The sequence below is a fragment of the Nelusetta ayraudi genome, unplaced genomic scaffold, assembly GCF_046127955.1.
Source record: "Nelusetta ayraudi isolate G7.1 ecotype Tasmania unplaced genomic scaffold, CSIRO-AGI_Nayr_v1 ptg000059l, whole genome shotgun sequence".
In the NCBI taxonomy this organism is placed as follows: domain Eukaryota; kingdom Metazoa; phylum Chordata; class Actinopteri; order Tetraodontiformes; family Monacanthidae; genus Nelusetta; species Nelusetta ayraudi.
This window is the reverse complement of record NW_027466109.1, coordinates 4,315,001-4,330,121: the sequence shown is the minus strand read 5'-3', so window position 1 is coordinate 4,330,121 and position 15,121 is coordinate 4,315,001. Positions and strand designations below refer to the sequence as shown.

The window sequence follows — 15,121 nt, the reverse complement described above, 5'->3', positions numbered from 1 at the left end:
TGTTAAATCTGGCCTTGGCAATACGGGCGACCCCAAGCGGCAGGAGGATAAATTAAAGTTCTATTTTTTATTTAGTTTATTTGGGACGTGGAATTTTGTGGCTTAATAGCAGTGCACTTTATTTCCCGTTTCCTACGTTTTTATTAAAACAAAAATATTAAACTTCTTTTTTTTTCCCCTCCTCATGGCACCGTTTTTTTCAGATAGTTGTGGTTCAAGGCCACATAAATTAATGTCTTCACTGTAAATAAAAGTTTCAGTAAATGTAATTTGTTTTGCCAACAAAACACAAAATTGTTGTAAAATTTACATATACATTTTGAATTTTCTCTGATTACTTTTCCATTATTTCATTGACTTTCAGGAATATTTTTTGACACAGATGTGATTTAGTAAACATGTTTTTATTTTGTTCATTTATTTATTTTTTAGACAGAGTGATCTAAGACTTTTGTATTCTCTTTCCCTAAAATGTGCACACAGCCATTGTGAAACCTAAAGATACAGCCTCTCCCCAGAGACCTGTCAGATTTTTTTTTATAGTTTATATTGCTCTATGAGCGGAAATGGTGGGGGTTCAGAGTTGTCAAGAAACCGTGTCTGCTACACCTCTGGTTGGAGAGGAAGGATGTGGACGGTCACTTCCAGTAAGAACAGCAGCCAGCAGGCGCCTGCACTTCTGCGCCACACAATTCCCCGCAGACTCATTAGAGGGCTCCATGTCCTTTCATAGGTTGATGAGTATACTCGTCAAGTTATTTAAATCTTTCAGTTACGATTTTAAAAAAAAAAATGTTGCTTGGCACATTGTGTACTGTTGTTAAACTCATTAAATAGATATTGAGTCATCCTGTATCATTTACAGTCATCCAACGACCTCATTACTGCTTTTTGAAGATGTTTGCTGTTACATGGAATAAAACAGGGGATACAATTCAGCGTCTTTTTGGCATTCAGACCCTCTGAGACAATCTTATCTACAACTCAGCAAAAACAGGATTTCACAGGATTTGCGATTTGACTTTCCATCTGATAGCTTTCATTTTTTTAATCAGGGCTGTTTGTACGGAAGTGCAGTGAAAGAGAAAGAATCACATGGATCAACTGGAAAATTTAACACTTCCCTACACTTGCTTTTTTTTTTTCTTTTTTTCTTTTTCATGTGTAGGCATGTTTGATTTCATTTTTACAAATGGACAAACAGGCCGATTCAACGTCCGGTATTGAAAGCTGTTTTAAAAAGTGCAAGTTTGAATGAAAATAACCACATTGAAGTCTGGCAGTATAAAATACCGATATCAAATAACGAGCAACTTCCCCAGAAACACCAATTTCCGATTGACAACAATCCCCGGGTCCACCTCAAACACTGACGGGGGGTTTCTTGCCTTCAAAGGGAAAGTTTCCAAGGACGGCGGTGGGATGGAGTCTGGGGTGGGAGTGGGCAGGAATTTCCAAACTGTCTGAGAGCTTCCAGGAAAAGTGGACCGGGTCAGAGGAGTGTATAAAAGCTGGTGCAGCAGCGCATGAAGCTCAGAATCATCTCACATTCATACACGCGGAGACAAAAGAGATCCTTAATAATAATCATCTGGAGATTATACCACATCGCATCAACAATGGTGAGTCTGGGGTATTCACTGAAACGCATATCTGCTTATGCTTTCTTGTGGTCAGAGATGCATTCATAATTTGTTTGAAAAAATGTTTTAAAAAAAAAGATGTTTGTTTTAATTGTGCACAGGAGTTCAGTTTTGGATTACTTCAGACTTGTGGCTCAAAGAAATCAGCCGGGATCCATTTGACCTTTTTCTCACGTAAGTCAACCCTTTGTGGAAAAACAAACGTAAAATGCAAAAAAAACAAACAAAAAAACAAACTCTGTATTGTCTTAAAATCTGAAAAAAAATTTAACATGTCTCTGCTTCCCATTCCTAGTGATGTGCATGTGGAGCAGTGTGGAATGCTGGTCTTACTACTACTCCAACACCACTATGAACTGGACGGATGCCCGTGCCTGGTGCAGAGAGAACTACACAGACATGGTTGCCATCCAGAACAAGATGGAGATTGACCACCTCAAAAGCTGGCTGCCCGAAAAGGCCGGCCACTATTGGATCGGCATCCGCAAGATCGAGAACGTCTGGACCTGGGTGGGCACCAACAAGAGCCTGACGGCAAAGGCGGCCAACTGGGCGAGAGGCGAGCCAAACAACGGCAGGAGGGGCCGCGGCACGGGCTCCAAGGAGGACTGCGTGGAGATGTACATCAAGAGGAAAGCGGAGCCCGGCAAGTGGAACGACGAGAAGTGCAATAAGCAGAAGACGGCTCTGTGTTACACAGGTGAGCTAACAAGTTTTTTGGTCTGAAAATAGAACATACATTTCAAGATGCCTTCTTAAATTTAAATGGTTGAAATCTGAACATCCCCGCAACCCCGAGCACAGTAGTGAGAAGGTATAGGAGATGGACGGATGGAAATGTTAACATTTTATAGCAGCAAGATAAATCTAAGCGTTAACTTTCTCCACAGCTGCTTGTAAAGAAAACTCTTGCGTCCATGGAGAGTGTGTGGAGACCATCAACAGCCAAAAGTGTGACTGCTTCGAAGGCTTCTACGGAGAAAAGTGTGAGCACGGTGAGGAAACTTTTTCCTTTTTTTTTCAGGATCCTCAGAGCCTCTTGAACGCCGAATGTAACGACTGACATAACCTGTTTTCCCTCCTGGCAGTTCTTCACTGCAACAAAGACGAGGTGACCGAGCCCAGCAACGGAAGTGTCCGTTGCACTCATAGTTACGGAGAGTTCTCCTACGGCTCCACGTGCCACTATTCCTGTGAGGAGGGATACAAGCTGAGTATGTCGCAACCCCTGACGTGCACTGCCTCCAGACAGTGGTCCCAGCAGCCTCCTACATGCGACTGTGAGTCCAAGCTACATTTTCACCCTGCTGAAGTTAAAAGTTAAAGTCATTTGTCAATGCAATACAATCACAAAAAGAAGGTGAAACCAACTTGTGTTTTCGTTCTTCCTTTTGCCCTCAGTGATTAAATGCCTGGAGCTGCAGCAACCAACGAGAGGGTCCATCAAGTGTTCCAACCCCCAGGGACCTTCCAGCTACGCGTCCACCTGTGAGTTCGCCTGCGATGAAGGCTACGCTCTCGTCGGTTCCAGCACTCTGCAGTGTGAAGCATCGGGACTGTGGAGTTCCTCACAACCATTATGTGTTGGTATGTCAGTGTCAACTGATGTTAAAACCCAAAGGGACTCTGGAGAGGAGTGGAATGTTTCTCACGCTGACCTCTTCCGTTTCTCCCCTTTACAGCCGTCCAGTGTCCCGTCCTTCACCGGCTGGAGAACGGCACCGTTAGCTGCGGAGAGGACGCAGACATGAGGTTCAGCTACGGAAGCACCTGCAGCTTCACCTGCGGCCCCGGCTACATTTTGGCAGGGCCGAGCGCGGTGACGTGCACGTCAGCGGCAGAGTGGAACGAGCCGATGCCTCGCTGCGAAGGTAAGTTCCTTCCAACTGCCTTTTGTGTTGCTTTTATTGTTGATGTTTTTTATTTTTTGGAATCTGTGCTAAATGAGTCACATTTTGTCCTCCCTCTTCTTTAGCAATCCAATGTCCTGAACCTGAGATCCCGTCAAGCGTGCAGATCAGCTGCTCACCCTCCACCCTGACACGCTATCCACTGGGTATCAACTGCACTTTTGGCTGTGACGAGGGCTACGAGCTCCAGGGCGCCAGTAGCATGAAGTGCCAAAATCAGGGCCAGTGGTCAGCCGCACCACCAACCTGCACCGGTAAACAAGATCTACTCAATCCTTAAAGTTTTTAATGCTGCACAACTAAACCACGTACAACATAATATGGACGATTCTTTCTGACAATAATGCTTCTTTGCAGTAAAATTTACACCGCTGGAAAGTGTATCCCATGTATGTGATATGCTTTTCCACTACACTATATTGCATGAGCGGGTGGTGCCTCTCTGTTGTGGCTGTGTATGGTTCTCCCACCTGCTGCAGAGGCTCTCGTGTATACAAAGAATAAATTGTTAAATACGAAATATGTGTGTTTTCAGAGGTTTACCATCCCAACCACCAAACTAAAGACATAGATAAAGATATGGAACATTTCTCGCTGTGCCGCTCGTCACACACATGCATGTTCCTCAGATCGTTCACAAGAGAAGCAGTTTTACAACAAAGAAACAATCTATCAAACAAAAACGTCCTCGCTTTTTCTGCCGGGTTTGTTCTCTGCTCCTTTAATATCTAATCTAATTCACACTCTCACTGTCTCTCCCCCACAGCTGTGACGTGCCCATTGCTTGAAGCTCCCAAAAACGGCCACATCAGCTGCTTGAACCACGAGCCAACATTCAACTCCCAGTGCTCCTTCACATGTAACCAAGATTTCACCTTAGACGGGCACGAGCTGGTGACCTGCGACGTCCACGGCAACTGGACTGCAGAGAAACCCATCTGCCAAGGTAAAACAAGCACTGCGAAGCACAAGGCTGAAGGACACTGAAGAAGATTTGTGTACGTAAAAGTGCAAAACTAACAATCTCTTTTGTTTTTTCACCAGCTTCTCCACCTCCAGTTGCTGCTGTTGCCTCAGGCTTGGCAGCAGGGGGCGCTGTGTCATTGTCAGGCGTGTCTCTGCTGATTTGGATTCTTAAACGACTGAGGCAGAGAGCCACCAAGTTTGAGCTGAACAGGTAAGACAAGCATCCACGTCTTTCAATCTATGCAATTTTCCTTTCTTTTTTTCCCCTGTTGTTGCAAAGATCTTCTTCTTCATCGTCTTCATCGTCTTTTTCTGTCTTTTCTTGCAGCAACTCGGATATCGACGCCCCTCCACAGGTCTACAAAAACAGCATTGACAGCCTCATTTGAAGGACAAAGAGAAAACAATGGACAACTGTATCTAGAAATACCTCTGTATATTTTGTATTGCATGCTTCTTCTTTTTTTTTACCCATTAACTTCTACATTCAATATATACTCAGTTACATTTCAAGATTACAACATGGATGAAGAGCATTAGTATAAAACCTCAGTTTTAGACTGACAGACTATCAGTAGCACACTTGTAAAATAGTGTTTTTTTTAACTTCACAGTGTATTTTCTGAAATGCTGAAGTGTTGCATTCCTCCCTAGGGGAGCATAAGCTTGAGCACATTGTTCCAATCTGCAGCGTATGTAAATATAGCTTCGTGTCTCATTTCATTGTCACTAAAGAACTGTGAATTGTGGTAGTGTGCTGATATCTGTATTTATGTGCTATTTATTTGACACATTTTCTAAATAAACCCAAAAAAAAACAAGTAAAATGTCCTCATGTTCATTTTTTTTAACCAACCATCACGACCAATGGCTACTTGATTGATTGATTGATTGATTGATTAATACTTTATTAATCCCAAAGGAAATTCAAGCACTGTGCTCCACATACTCATGCATACATTTGACAACATAGCAAGATGAAAAAATATAAAAACATAATAATAAGATAAATACAATAATAAATACAAAGTGCAGAGTGACGCAGTGTAAGTGACCAGTTAAAAAAATTAAATAAATAAATGTGCATTAGAAAAATAAATGTATACACATATGCAGCGTCCACTCAAGTTTATGCATCAGGTTCCCACACTTTTTCTGGTCTTTAGACATCCAAGAAAAATTATGTATAAATGCGGAGCAGAGCCCTCATTGCCATCTCTGACCTCCAATACAATAGCCGGACCAAAGAAAAATGTTTGAAAAGCGGATACAAGACAAGAGAGGGTAACATAACGCAGCTAGCTCATCAGTTTTACAACTCATTGTCTTTGTGTCTTTCGCCAGAGACACACGTCAGCATTTGGCCTGAATCAGAAAAATGTTGCACTTGTTGCATAAGCGGCGAGTTGACAGTGTGGACTATTAATCAATAATATGCTGTTCTAAAAGATTTGAGTCAGCAGGAAGCATATGTTTAGAAGGAAAACTGGAATGCTGAAATGTCTTTATTGAGATAAAAGCTTTCATTCCAGTTCCTCTATATTTGGATGTGTCCCTGAAATCACCTTTACCAGAACTCAGTGGCATTTCCCAAAAGAAATGATTTAAATCATTAAGTCCGTCATCACCGCCATTCATTCTGCACAGTAAACATCCAGGTATTATTTAATGATGCCTCCTGAATAGCTGAAGAGAAGCATAAAAGCCTGACTGAGAACGATTTGCCATTTAAACGCTGCACAGCCGCACCTTTATGTTTCGTTTATTTTATCATCTGCTGATATATTTGGACAGAAGATAAGCTGGTAGGAAGATCCAGGTAAGGAAATTATTATTCAGCAGTATTTCAATGTGTTAATACAATTAAATTAAATTTAAACTGTGTATTTGTGGCTGTTGGCTGTTTTCAGGCTTTACATGAGATATGAGGCAGTCACTGTTCTTCACTCTGGGTGAGACTGTGTTTAGTGATTTTTTTTTTTTTGTTAACTAATGTCTATAGTCTGTATATCACCTGTGCAGGATATTATTAACACTATGCTCCTTGTTTCTGTTGATTTCTTAGGAAGCTTTTTGGTTGGGACTGCTTTGGGCTGGACGTACCACTACTCCAACAGCACCATGATTTGGAAGGCGGCAAGGCAGTGGTGCCGGAGCTATTACACAGACATGGTGGTCATCCAAAACCAGGACGAGAATGACTACATGGTGTCCATCCTGCCAAACAGGACAAACAGTCCGTATTACTGGATTGGAATCACGAAAAAACACAAACAAGATCCCTGGACCTGGATTGGGAATAACAGCACGTGGGTTGGCAACCACTCGTGGGCGAAAAATGAGCCCAACAACAACGAAAACACAGAGTTTTGTGTGGAAATCTATGTGAATGGAGGAAATAACCGAGGCAAGTGGAATGACGAAAAATGTAGCCAAGGGAAATACGCCGTTTGCTACAAAGGTAAGTCCACCTGGTTGCTTTCCTGGCACAGACGAGGTTTGAGACGGATTCTCTTAGATTTTCATTTGCCCTGACAGCCCAGTGTAACGCAACTTCGTGCGAGAGAGGCCGCTGCTGGGAGACCATAAACAACACAACCTGTCTCTGTGACCCTGGTTTTGTTGGAGACAGATGCCATATAGGTGAGAGGGGAGTTCACTGGGCCCTGGTTAGCACAATGATCATTAAGCCGGGAGATTTTGCCACGATTACACAGGTTACAGTTGTCTCACGTTAGAGATGTCTTTTACATGTGTAGAAACTTCTTGTAACCCAGCATATCAAAACTAATTTTTCTGTTTTTCACATTTGCGGTTTCTTTGTTTTGGTTTACTTAGCTGATATCAGTATCCGTTGCACATTTGTATGTGTATTCATCATGAAGAACAGTTTTGTCAGGGAAGCAGACTGCAGATAAACCTAATTTTAAAAGTATCATAATCTGGAATTACTAACTAACTAACTAAAATTACTTTTTTTATCTAGGTATCTAGAGAAAATCTAAATATTTAACTCCAAAGCTTCTCAAATAATTTTCTTAATATAAAAAAAGAATTGCTCTCAGAATTTCCCCTCTCCGCGCTGTTCATATGCATGTATTGACAGCAAACGGCTACGGCTCATTCTTATGCTGTTTTGCACCGACAGCTGTAAACGGCGAGCAGACAGAGGAACCGGAGATCAAGGATGAAAACACAACAAACAGCCAGAACACCAGTTCGCTGTGGTCAAGTTCAGAGGCAAAGGGTGCGTGAACGCTGGAGTCTAACGCTGCCACAACAGGAAGTGAATGCATGCACTCAACTCACTTCCAGAGGTCAAGACACTTGGCCTGGCGCTGATTTCGGCAAAAGAACACCTCTCTTCAGACTCTTGTCAGTGTTTTTGTGAGAGGCCCCAGAGTCAGCAGGGTCAGATGCGACTTTTGCTAGACTTTAGTGTGTATTAATATCCCATGGCAAACCCACTCGCTCATGCACTCCCACACTCAAGCCCTCAATACTAATACTCCATACTCAGGATTTCCCAAAGCCAAGCAGACAATCGCACCGTGATCCCAAATCTTCGCATCAGCATGCTTTTAAGAAAGGTGTCTTGCTTTCACAATGGGTCACTGCTTATGTAAGTGTGTGTCGGCTAAAACTGAGGATGTTTGTGCGCCCCAGAGCTGGAATGCCCTCCTTTGTCCGTGCCTGATAACGTACACCTCCTCTGCTACGGAGGAAACAACACACTGAACTCGACTTGCCGATTTCACTGCCACCCGGGCTTCCTGATGATTGGCTCTGCCACTGTCAGCTGCGGAGTCACTGGGGTCTGGATTGGCCCGCGGCCTGTCTGTGCAAGTAATTAGTCTCTTTTTCATTATATTTGACCAAAAAAGCGAAAATGATTAACTGCAAATAAAGGCTATTCCATGTTATCACACTAGTCTGTCTAGTTGTTCAGTCATCGTATCGTTTTTGCTGATAGATGCACTTAGAAAAAGAAACACAGAGGACTATCATTCATGTATCTTCTACCATTTTCTCCTGCACTCTAAGGCTAAGTGCAGGGGTCTGTTGGAGCCTGTACCCACTGTCATTTGGCAAAGGCAGGGTTACACCCTGGACAAGTCACCAGCTTATCGCAAGACAAACAACCATTCACGCACAAATACACCCACAAACAATTTAGAGTTTCCCAATTTTCCCCAAATGCATGTTTTTGGATGGTGGGACAAACCCGGAGTACCCAGAAAACCCAACATGCAAACTCCACAGAGAAAGGCACCAGACCTAAGATTGTGTAAAGGGACAGTGTGAAACTCTGCACATCGTGTATAGATTTTATTTTATGTGACATAATTATTTTATTTTTCCTTAGATTACAAGCAGGCTCTGATGGCCATAGGCGTGTGCAGCATCGTCTCGACCGTCTGCTGCATCTGCCTCTGCTGGATGAAACGCAGGAAGAGTAGGTGCACCTCAGTTCACCAGTACCATACAACCTGCTGGTCACGCTGCACTGTTGCAACAAGCCTCAGCAGTGTTTTCTCCCTTTTCTTTTCTTTCTTTTCTTACAGGAAAGAAACTTGCTCAAGTGCGGTCAGTGTTGAAATGTGCCTGTGCCGATCGGCTCCACCCATGACAATCTGATATCCAACGTTAATTTAGAAAACAAGACACACAGCAGTTCCTTCTTTGGCCAGTGTAGTCGGTGTTTCACTGTTTCATCATTCTGCTTGTCCAGGCATCTTGAGGACGGCCCATCCAGCGAGGCACAGGGATGACCAGATGACCGGGACCGAGAACAGATCCATCCTCAATCAAATCCTGCCCTCCCTCTTAGTTTTATGAAAATTTACAATTTACATTATCAGCAACCAAGAAAAATCTTGATAAAGCAAAAGAACAAGTGCAAGCAAAGATTGTCTTTATTTCTTTTCTTTTTTTTTTATTTTTACATATTAAAGCTTACTGTGGGATGTACGCATAGTGTAAACTGCGTTCATATTAAGTTGCCCAGTGTATATTTCAATGTATGGGACCTATTGTAAAGTTGTGTATTTTTTAGAACTCTGAATAAACGAATAAATGCTTTTGGAGCTAAACTCAGGAGAGGTGTGTGAAGCGTGTGTGAATGTGTGCAATATAATCATGGGTGTCGGTGCCGAGCACTTCCTGAGAGGAAACTGTGGCAACAGAGATATTACGAAAAGGCTCATTGCCTCATTCCCTGGAGGGGCAAATTGTTTCTTGCCATTGATCAAACCCGAGTCAGTGCAACGATGAGAACAAACAAGTGAGTGACTGGAGGGAGCCAATTAGAGATGTTTCCAGACTCTGTTGGTCACGGGATGCTAATTGCCACGCTCATTTTCATCGTCCAAGGTAGGATTGCACACTCCTATGAGTACGGCCTTGCAAGTTAGCGTCCGTGCTTCACCTGTTGGCCGTCGTCTCACTGTTCCTAAACTCAGACCTGAGCAGCCGAGGAGGAGCACAGGCATGGACCTACAACTACAGCACCAGCCCAAGTCGAAGGTGGCCTGAGGCTAGCCAGTGGTGTCGTCAGCACTTCACCGCCATGGCCAGCATGCAGAACCAGGAGGAAAGCAACTTTCTCAACGACCTGCTGCCCTTCACCTCCAAGTACTACTGGATAGGTGTTCGGAAAGAAGGTGAAGCGTGGCTCAGGGACGAGACTGACCAGAAGGTGCCCGAGGACGCTCAGGACTGGGCGCCGGAGGAGCCCGACAGCATCGAGGGTCAGGACTGCGTGGAGGCTTACATCAAAAGGGATAACGACACGGCCAAGTGGAACAACGAGAATTGCCGCAAGAAGAAGGGAACTGTCTGCTACTCGAGTAAAGCTCTTCTTCTGCACTCATTCCCCTCTTCTTCCAAAGCTCATGTTGACTTTTTCTCCGTATGTGTACGCAGTCTCTTGCAGGCCAGATTCCTGCAGTGAACATGCCAACTGTGTGGAGACTGTGGGGGGCCACTCCTGCCAGTGCCACCCTGGTTTCCAGGGGCCTCGCTGCGAAACAGGTCAGCAACCGTCGTTGGACATCGAGGGTTTGATGATGACTTCTGACTTTTGACTTAATTCAGGCTAACAGGCTGAAAAGCTGCAAAATTATACATGAGGGAGATGAGTGATGTTTTGACTAAAAACACTGACACTGAACAGAGCATCAGATCAACGAAACATTCCTCTTTTTCAATAGCATCAGTTTTTCATCAGCATGTGCTGCAGCACCATTTTGTCGCTCAAGACACAGGATTGAAGAGCGTGACTGCGGCGTGCAGAGCAGAGTCCCACTGTCTGTTTGTGTTGGCTCCCGCCGTGACTTCTGTCATTTGTTACTGTTTCCCCCTCAGCCGTTGCATGCGAAGAGTCGCTGGATGTGGAGCGAGGTTCTCACTACTGTTCCCATCCCTACGGGTCAAATCGTTTCAACTCTTCCTGCCTTTTCCACTGTGAGCGCGGCTTTCTGTTGGCAGGCGCGTCCGCACTGCTGTGCCAAGCCAATGGACGATGGGACCGCCCTGTTCCTCTGTGTCAAGGTGCGACAACCTTGGCCACAAACCTCTAAATTGTTATTTGGGTTCCAATGAAAGCTAAAGCCACTGGGTAAAAATGACCTTAAAGGAAGAATCTTGATTAGTGTCTCGGGTTTTTCTTCAATTCACCGGATTTGTAGTTCAACAGGGCTAATTTCTAAATTTGCCATGAAACTTAAGGTCGCCATCTCATCTTGTCATGCTTCCTTAACTTGTTGCTGAGAAAAACAGAAGATTGCTGGTATCACAATGATATGATTCAGCATATAAGACATAGAAATCGTCATTACAATTATGGTTGAAATGGATGGAATTGTTCATTAAAATAAATGTATTTGGGTTTTTTGGAGTAAAAAAAAGTTTTCCAACACCTGGTTATATGACTTTTACAGCAGACAATGGGTACCGATCACATATGGAGACTAAAAGAATGAGCCCATTTTCTTTGTTCTGTCTCAGCTGTGCAGTGTCCAGTTCTGGACCAGAGAAACATCAGCGCAGGTAGTTTGAACTGCAGCCACCCGATTGCGCCTCACAGCTACAACTCCACCTGTGAGGCCAGGTGCGACGCCGGCTACAAGCCAAGCGGACAGGAGCAGATACGGTGTGACCACAGTGGCCGGTGGACGGCCAGCGTCCTGACGTGCAGAGGTAACGTTATTTGTTGCAACCTTCCGTAGTATGAATTTTACAAAAAAAAAAAAAAATGCTCTGGACTTATATAGCACTTTCCAGGACCTTCAAGGTAGCACAAATGCTTCACATTGGCCTCTCATTCACCCACACAGTCAAACAACAATGGGTGGCTGCTGCCATGCAAGGCGCTGCCAGCCCATTGGGAGCAATTTAGGGTTCAGAGTTTTGCCCAAGGACCCTTTGACATGTGGACAGTTGGAGCCCGGATTTGAACCACCAGCCCTTTAATCAATGGACGACCCATTCTACCAACTGAGCTACAGCCGCCTGTGATAAAATACAAAAAGGGCCATGGTTCCTCTGGCCCTTGTAGTATAGTCATATCCTGTGCAGACAGTGACACCAGAGATTAGAGTTGTAACTGTCAACAGTTCATTCCACACTCATTGCAGCCAGTGTTGTGAAAACAGCATTGTAATTGTGGTTTCCTTTGACCGTAAATGATATCAGAACGCTTATTCATGCCCACGCCTCATGCTCATGATATCTTTTATGTAAGTAAGCAAAGTCACAATGCATGTCAGGTCTAGACCATATATGGTAGATGGTGGTATTCTATATTTTGATGACTAAGAACCAGGACACGTCCTACTTACTATTTTATGGGGAACAAAAAACAGGACGCCCAGGACAGGGCGTAAAAACAGGACATTTGGTCACCCTGTGTACTCATCCACCTCTGGGTGGGCCGTGGATGTGTTTGACACTTGTTTGGTTTGTCCCCATGTCTACAGTGAAAAAATGCTCCACTGTTTCGTTTCCTGTTACGGGCAACATGACCTGCCTGGATGCCATAGAGCCTTTCGCCTTTGGCTCACGCTGTAACTTCACCTGCAAGGAGGGCTTCAACCTGAGGGGGGAGACCAGCCTCTCCTGCCTGGCCACTGGAGAGTGGAGCAGCCCTCCGCCCACGTGCACAGGTGGGTCCTGTTGGGGGCGCAGAACAGCTAACGGCTAAACGTAAATTAGCCAGCCCTAGCGAAAAGGTATAACTCATATCCTGTCGGTTTTGTGACCCAAATGGTTGCTATATCTGTGGTTCTTTGTGTACAAATCTTTAATAAGAGATTTCTACCAACTGAGAGACAGGCAGACGGCACTTCTATGGGCACGTGGGGCACAGAAATGCCCCAGTGTCAGGCTAATAAATCCCTTTCTAAATGCATTGCGTCGGCTTACATACTCATTCTATACTGGTAATTGTATTTTTTTTTTATGTGTCTATGTAAAATGCGAAATAACCTAATGTGAAAGTGTATATTTACCCGAGGAATAACACAAGACCTGAGCATATTGTTCAGACCAAAAACTACCTACCGGTGGCGCTCATCCTCTCCAGACGAGGCACTTTTAATTCTGTGTGGTCTGCAGCTCAGCCATGCCCCCTACTGGCCAAGGCTCCGAAACACGGGAGGATGAACTGCAGCAACCCGCACTCGCCCTTCAGCTTCGCCTCCCGCTGTGAATTTGAATGCAGCGAGGGTTTCTTGTTGAGAGGAACCCAGGCGACAGTGTGCAACAGCTTGGGCCTCTGGAGTGACGATGTCCCCACCTGCCAGCGTGAGAGAGAGAGAGAGAGAGAGAGAGAGAGAGAGAGAGAGAGAGAGAGAGAGGAAAAATCCCACAACCTTTGTCTTTCACTTTCACCGGTTCTGATTCAGACAGCTAATCGTAAATTCTACTATGTTCCAGCCGTACGATGTGAGCCCATCCGGGCCTTGTCTTCTCGTTTGTCCATGACGTGCTCACATCCTCTGGGGAACTTCAGCTTTGGCTCCGAGTGTCGCTTCGCATGCCAGGAGGGTTTTTCCCTGAACGGCTCCAAGTTGCTGCTTTGCCCCTCCGCCGGCTCGTGGAGCGGCAGCCTGCCTGTTTGCACAGGTACATCTAATTTGTCGCGGGATGAGACGCTAACAATGAATACATGGTGCTCTGTTGACTTGAAGTTCTCGTTCCAGAAGATGCCATGCCGCTAGGGACCGCCATGGTCATGTACACGCTTGTGGGCGGGGCCTCTGCTGCCCTGCTGCTCGCCCTGTTAGGACTGTCTTTGCTGTTTGCGACACGGTTTAGGAAAAGAGGTGAGACCCGTAAGGATGCTGTGCAGTACCATCCAGCATGCTCTACCGTGATACCTAACTCTGATCTTTGCAGGGGACACAATGATACCTGAGGAATCACTGTGGGGACACAGAGACAATCCAGCCTTTGAGTTCTGATTTTTTTTTTTCTTTTCTTAAAGAGCAGATTGCTTCAAAAACTACAATGTGATGCTGTCATTGCTTTAAAAATCCTTCTATTAGCCAAATTTGTTTCACACAATAATGCAAATGTCTTTAAACTGCTTTTGTTTTGGGAGCTGCTTTTGTCTCTAATGCATTACTGACAATAAAAACAAATTGTAAATAATTCTGTTTTGTTTTGTCGTCACCCCTGAAAACACAACACAACAACAACAAAAAATTTGATTGCCAGCATGCGGTAAGAAGTGTCAATTTAGCACATTTGTTGTCTGCAAATCTCCAGCCTCTCAGATGGAGGGAGGTGATCTATTACTAGAGTCAGATAAATGTGCTAGACTGGGCACTGAGCCCATGTTGAGGAGCATTTAAACACTCCCAGTTAATGTTTCAACACTGTTTTGTAGTGACTCAAACTACAAGATTAGACTTAGGTGCACATTTGCAGTTTCACTTGAGTATGAAATATGAATTTTTGGGGCTTTTTCAATTCTCACTCCAATGTGTGTGGTTGAGCAGCCAGCTCTACCCCAAGACCTCCAAACGGCCCCGTGCTTCAGCGGAGCCTGTGCATCTGTCCTGGCGCTGCAGCAGCATGAAGCCAATTACAGCAGTTTAGAGACAGAGGGTTTGAGGCTTGTGTTTGGCATGAGACGGCGCAATAAATAACCAAACCGCTGACAGGAAACTGTTTGGCCATGGTCAGAATAATAATGAGGTTATTGCTGCCCGCTGCGGCTGTATGATCGTGTTTTGATTATTTCCCTCATCCCACCCACTGCTGCTGGAAGTCGCACGTACCCGTGCCAACTGTGCACAGGCTCGCGCACGTGAGCGGAAAAAGGCCGCAGGTGAGCGCCTTGGCCGCCTTCCCTTATTATTGTTTGTTTTGTTTTTTTGGCATGGCCTTTCTCCCTTTACTTTCATCCCAAAGTAGCAACTAAGGAAGTGCATTGTGATGATGATTTGATCCCCTGCGACAAAAACAACACGTTGGCTCCAACCAAGGCCACGCCTGCACATACGCTTACACTTACACAGTAGATGTGGACAAAGGGCACAGATCTTAAAAGAAACGTACACCCGGTACACACTCGGCTGCACACTTGTACTTCAA

The 15,121-nt window shown here is 44.7% G+C and overlaps 2 protein-coding genes across 3 annotated transcripts; both read left to right on the top strand.

Annotated features, from left to right (window-relative positions):
• The first annotated feature begins 1,497 nt into the window (after positions 1-1,497).
• On the top strand, positions 1,498-14,173 carry LOC142897092 (P-selectin-like). Its single transcript, XM_076039151.1, has 19 exons — positions 1,498-1,622; positions 1,745-1,817; positions 1,939-2,343; positions 2,534-2,638; positions 2,732-2,923; positions 3,045-3,230; positions 3,326-3,514; positions 4,320-4,499; positions 4,598-4,730; positions 4,848-4,906; positions 9,982-10,368; positions 10,445-10,552; positions 10,886-11,071; positions 11,528-11,719; positions 12,499-12,684; positions 13,136-13,324; positions 13,457-13,645; positions 13,723-13,845; positions 13,919-14,173. Exons 1-19 carry the CDS (start codon positions 1,527-1,529, stop codon positions 13,981-13,983), a joined length of 3,243 nt encoding a protein of 1,080 aa, XP_075895266.1. The 5' UTR covers positions 1,498-1,526; the 3' UTR covers positions 13,984-14,173.
• Positions 6,065-9,616, top strand: LOC142897112 (L-selectin). 2 transcript variants are annotated; one of them, XM_076039193.1, is made up of 9 exons: positions 6,065-6,338; positions 6,430-6,471; positions 6,585-6,980; positions 7,058-7,162; positions 7,668-7,766; positions 8,186-8,365; positions 8,886-8,975; positions 9,085-9,106; positions 9,252-9,616. In XM_076039193.1, exons 2-9 carry the CDS (start codon positions 6,444-6,446, stop codon positions 9,289-9,291), a joined length of 960 nt encoding a protein of 319 aa, XP_075895308.1. In that variant the 5' UTR covers positions 6,065-6,338; positions 6,430-6,443; the 3' UTR covers positions 9,292-9,616. The 2 variants fall into 2 exon arrangements, with proteins under 2 accessions (XP_075895308.1, XP_075895307.1); XM_076039192.1 differs by having other exon boundaries at positions 9,085-9,616.
• Positions 14,174-15,121: the final 948 nt, after the last annotated feature.

Bases quoted from the DNA above. Each gene is read 5' to 3' on its own strand.
- LOC142897112 (XM_076039192.1), top strand. From the start codon at position 6,444: ATGAGGCAGTCACTGTTCTTCACTCTGG. The intron at 7,767-8,185 runs GTGCGTGAACGC...TGTGCGCCCCAG, and splicing joins GTCAAGTTCAGAGGCAAAGG to AGCTGGAATGCCCTCCTTTG. The intron at 8,976-9,084 runs GTAGGTGCACCT...CTTTTCTTACAG, and splicing joins CTGGATGAAACGCAGGAAGA to GAAAGAAACTTGCTCAAGTG.
- LOC142897092 (XM_076039151.1), top strand. From the start codon at position 1,527: ATGAAGCTCAGAATCATCTCACATTCATACACGCGGAGACAAAAGAGA. The intron at 3,515-4,319 runs GTAAGTTCCTTC...TCTCCCCCACAG, and splicing joins GCCGATGCCTCGCTGCGAAG to CTGTGACGTGCCCATTGCTT. The intron at 11,072-11,527 runs GTGCGACAACCT...GTTCTGTCTCAG, and splicing joins CCCTGTTCCTCTGTGTCAAG to CTGTGCAGTGTCCAGTTCTG.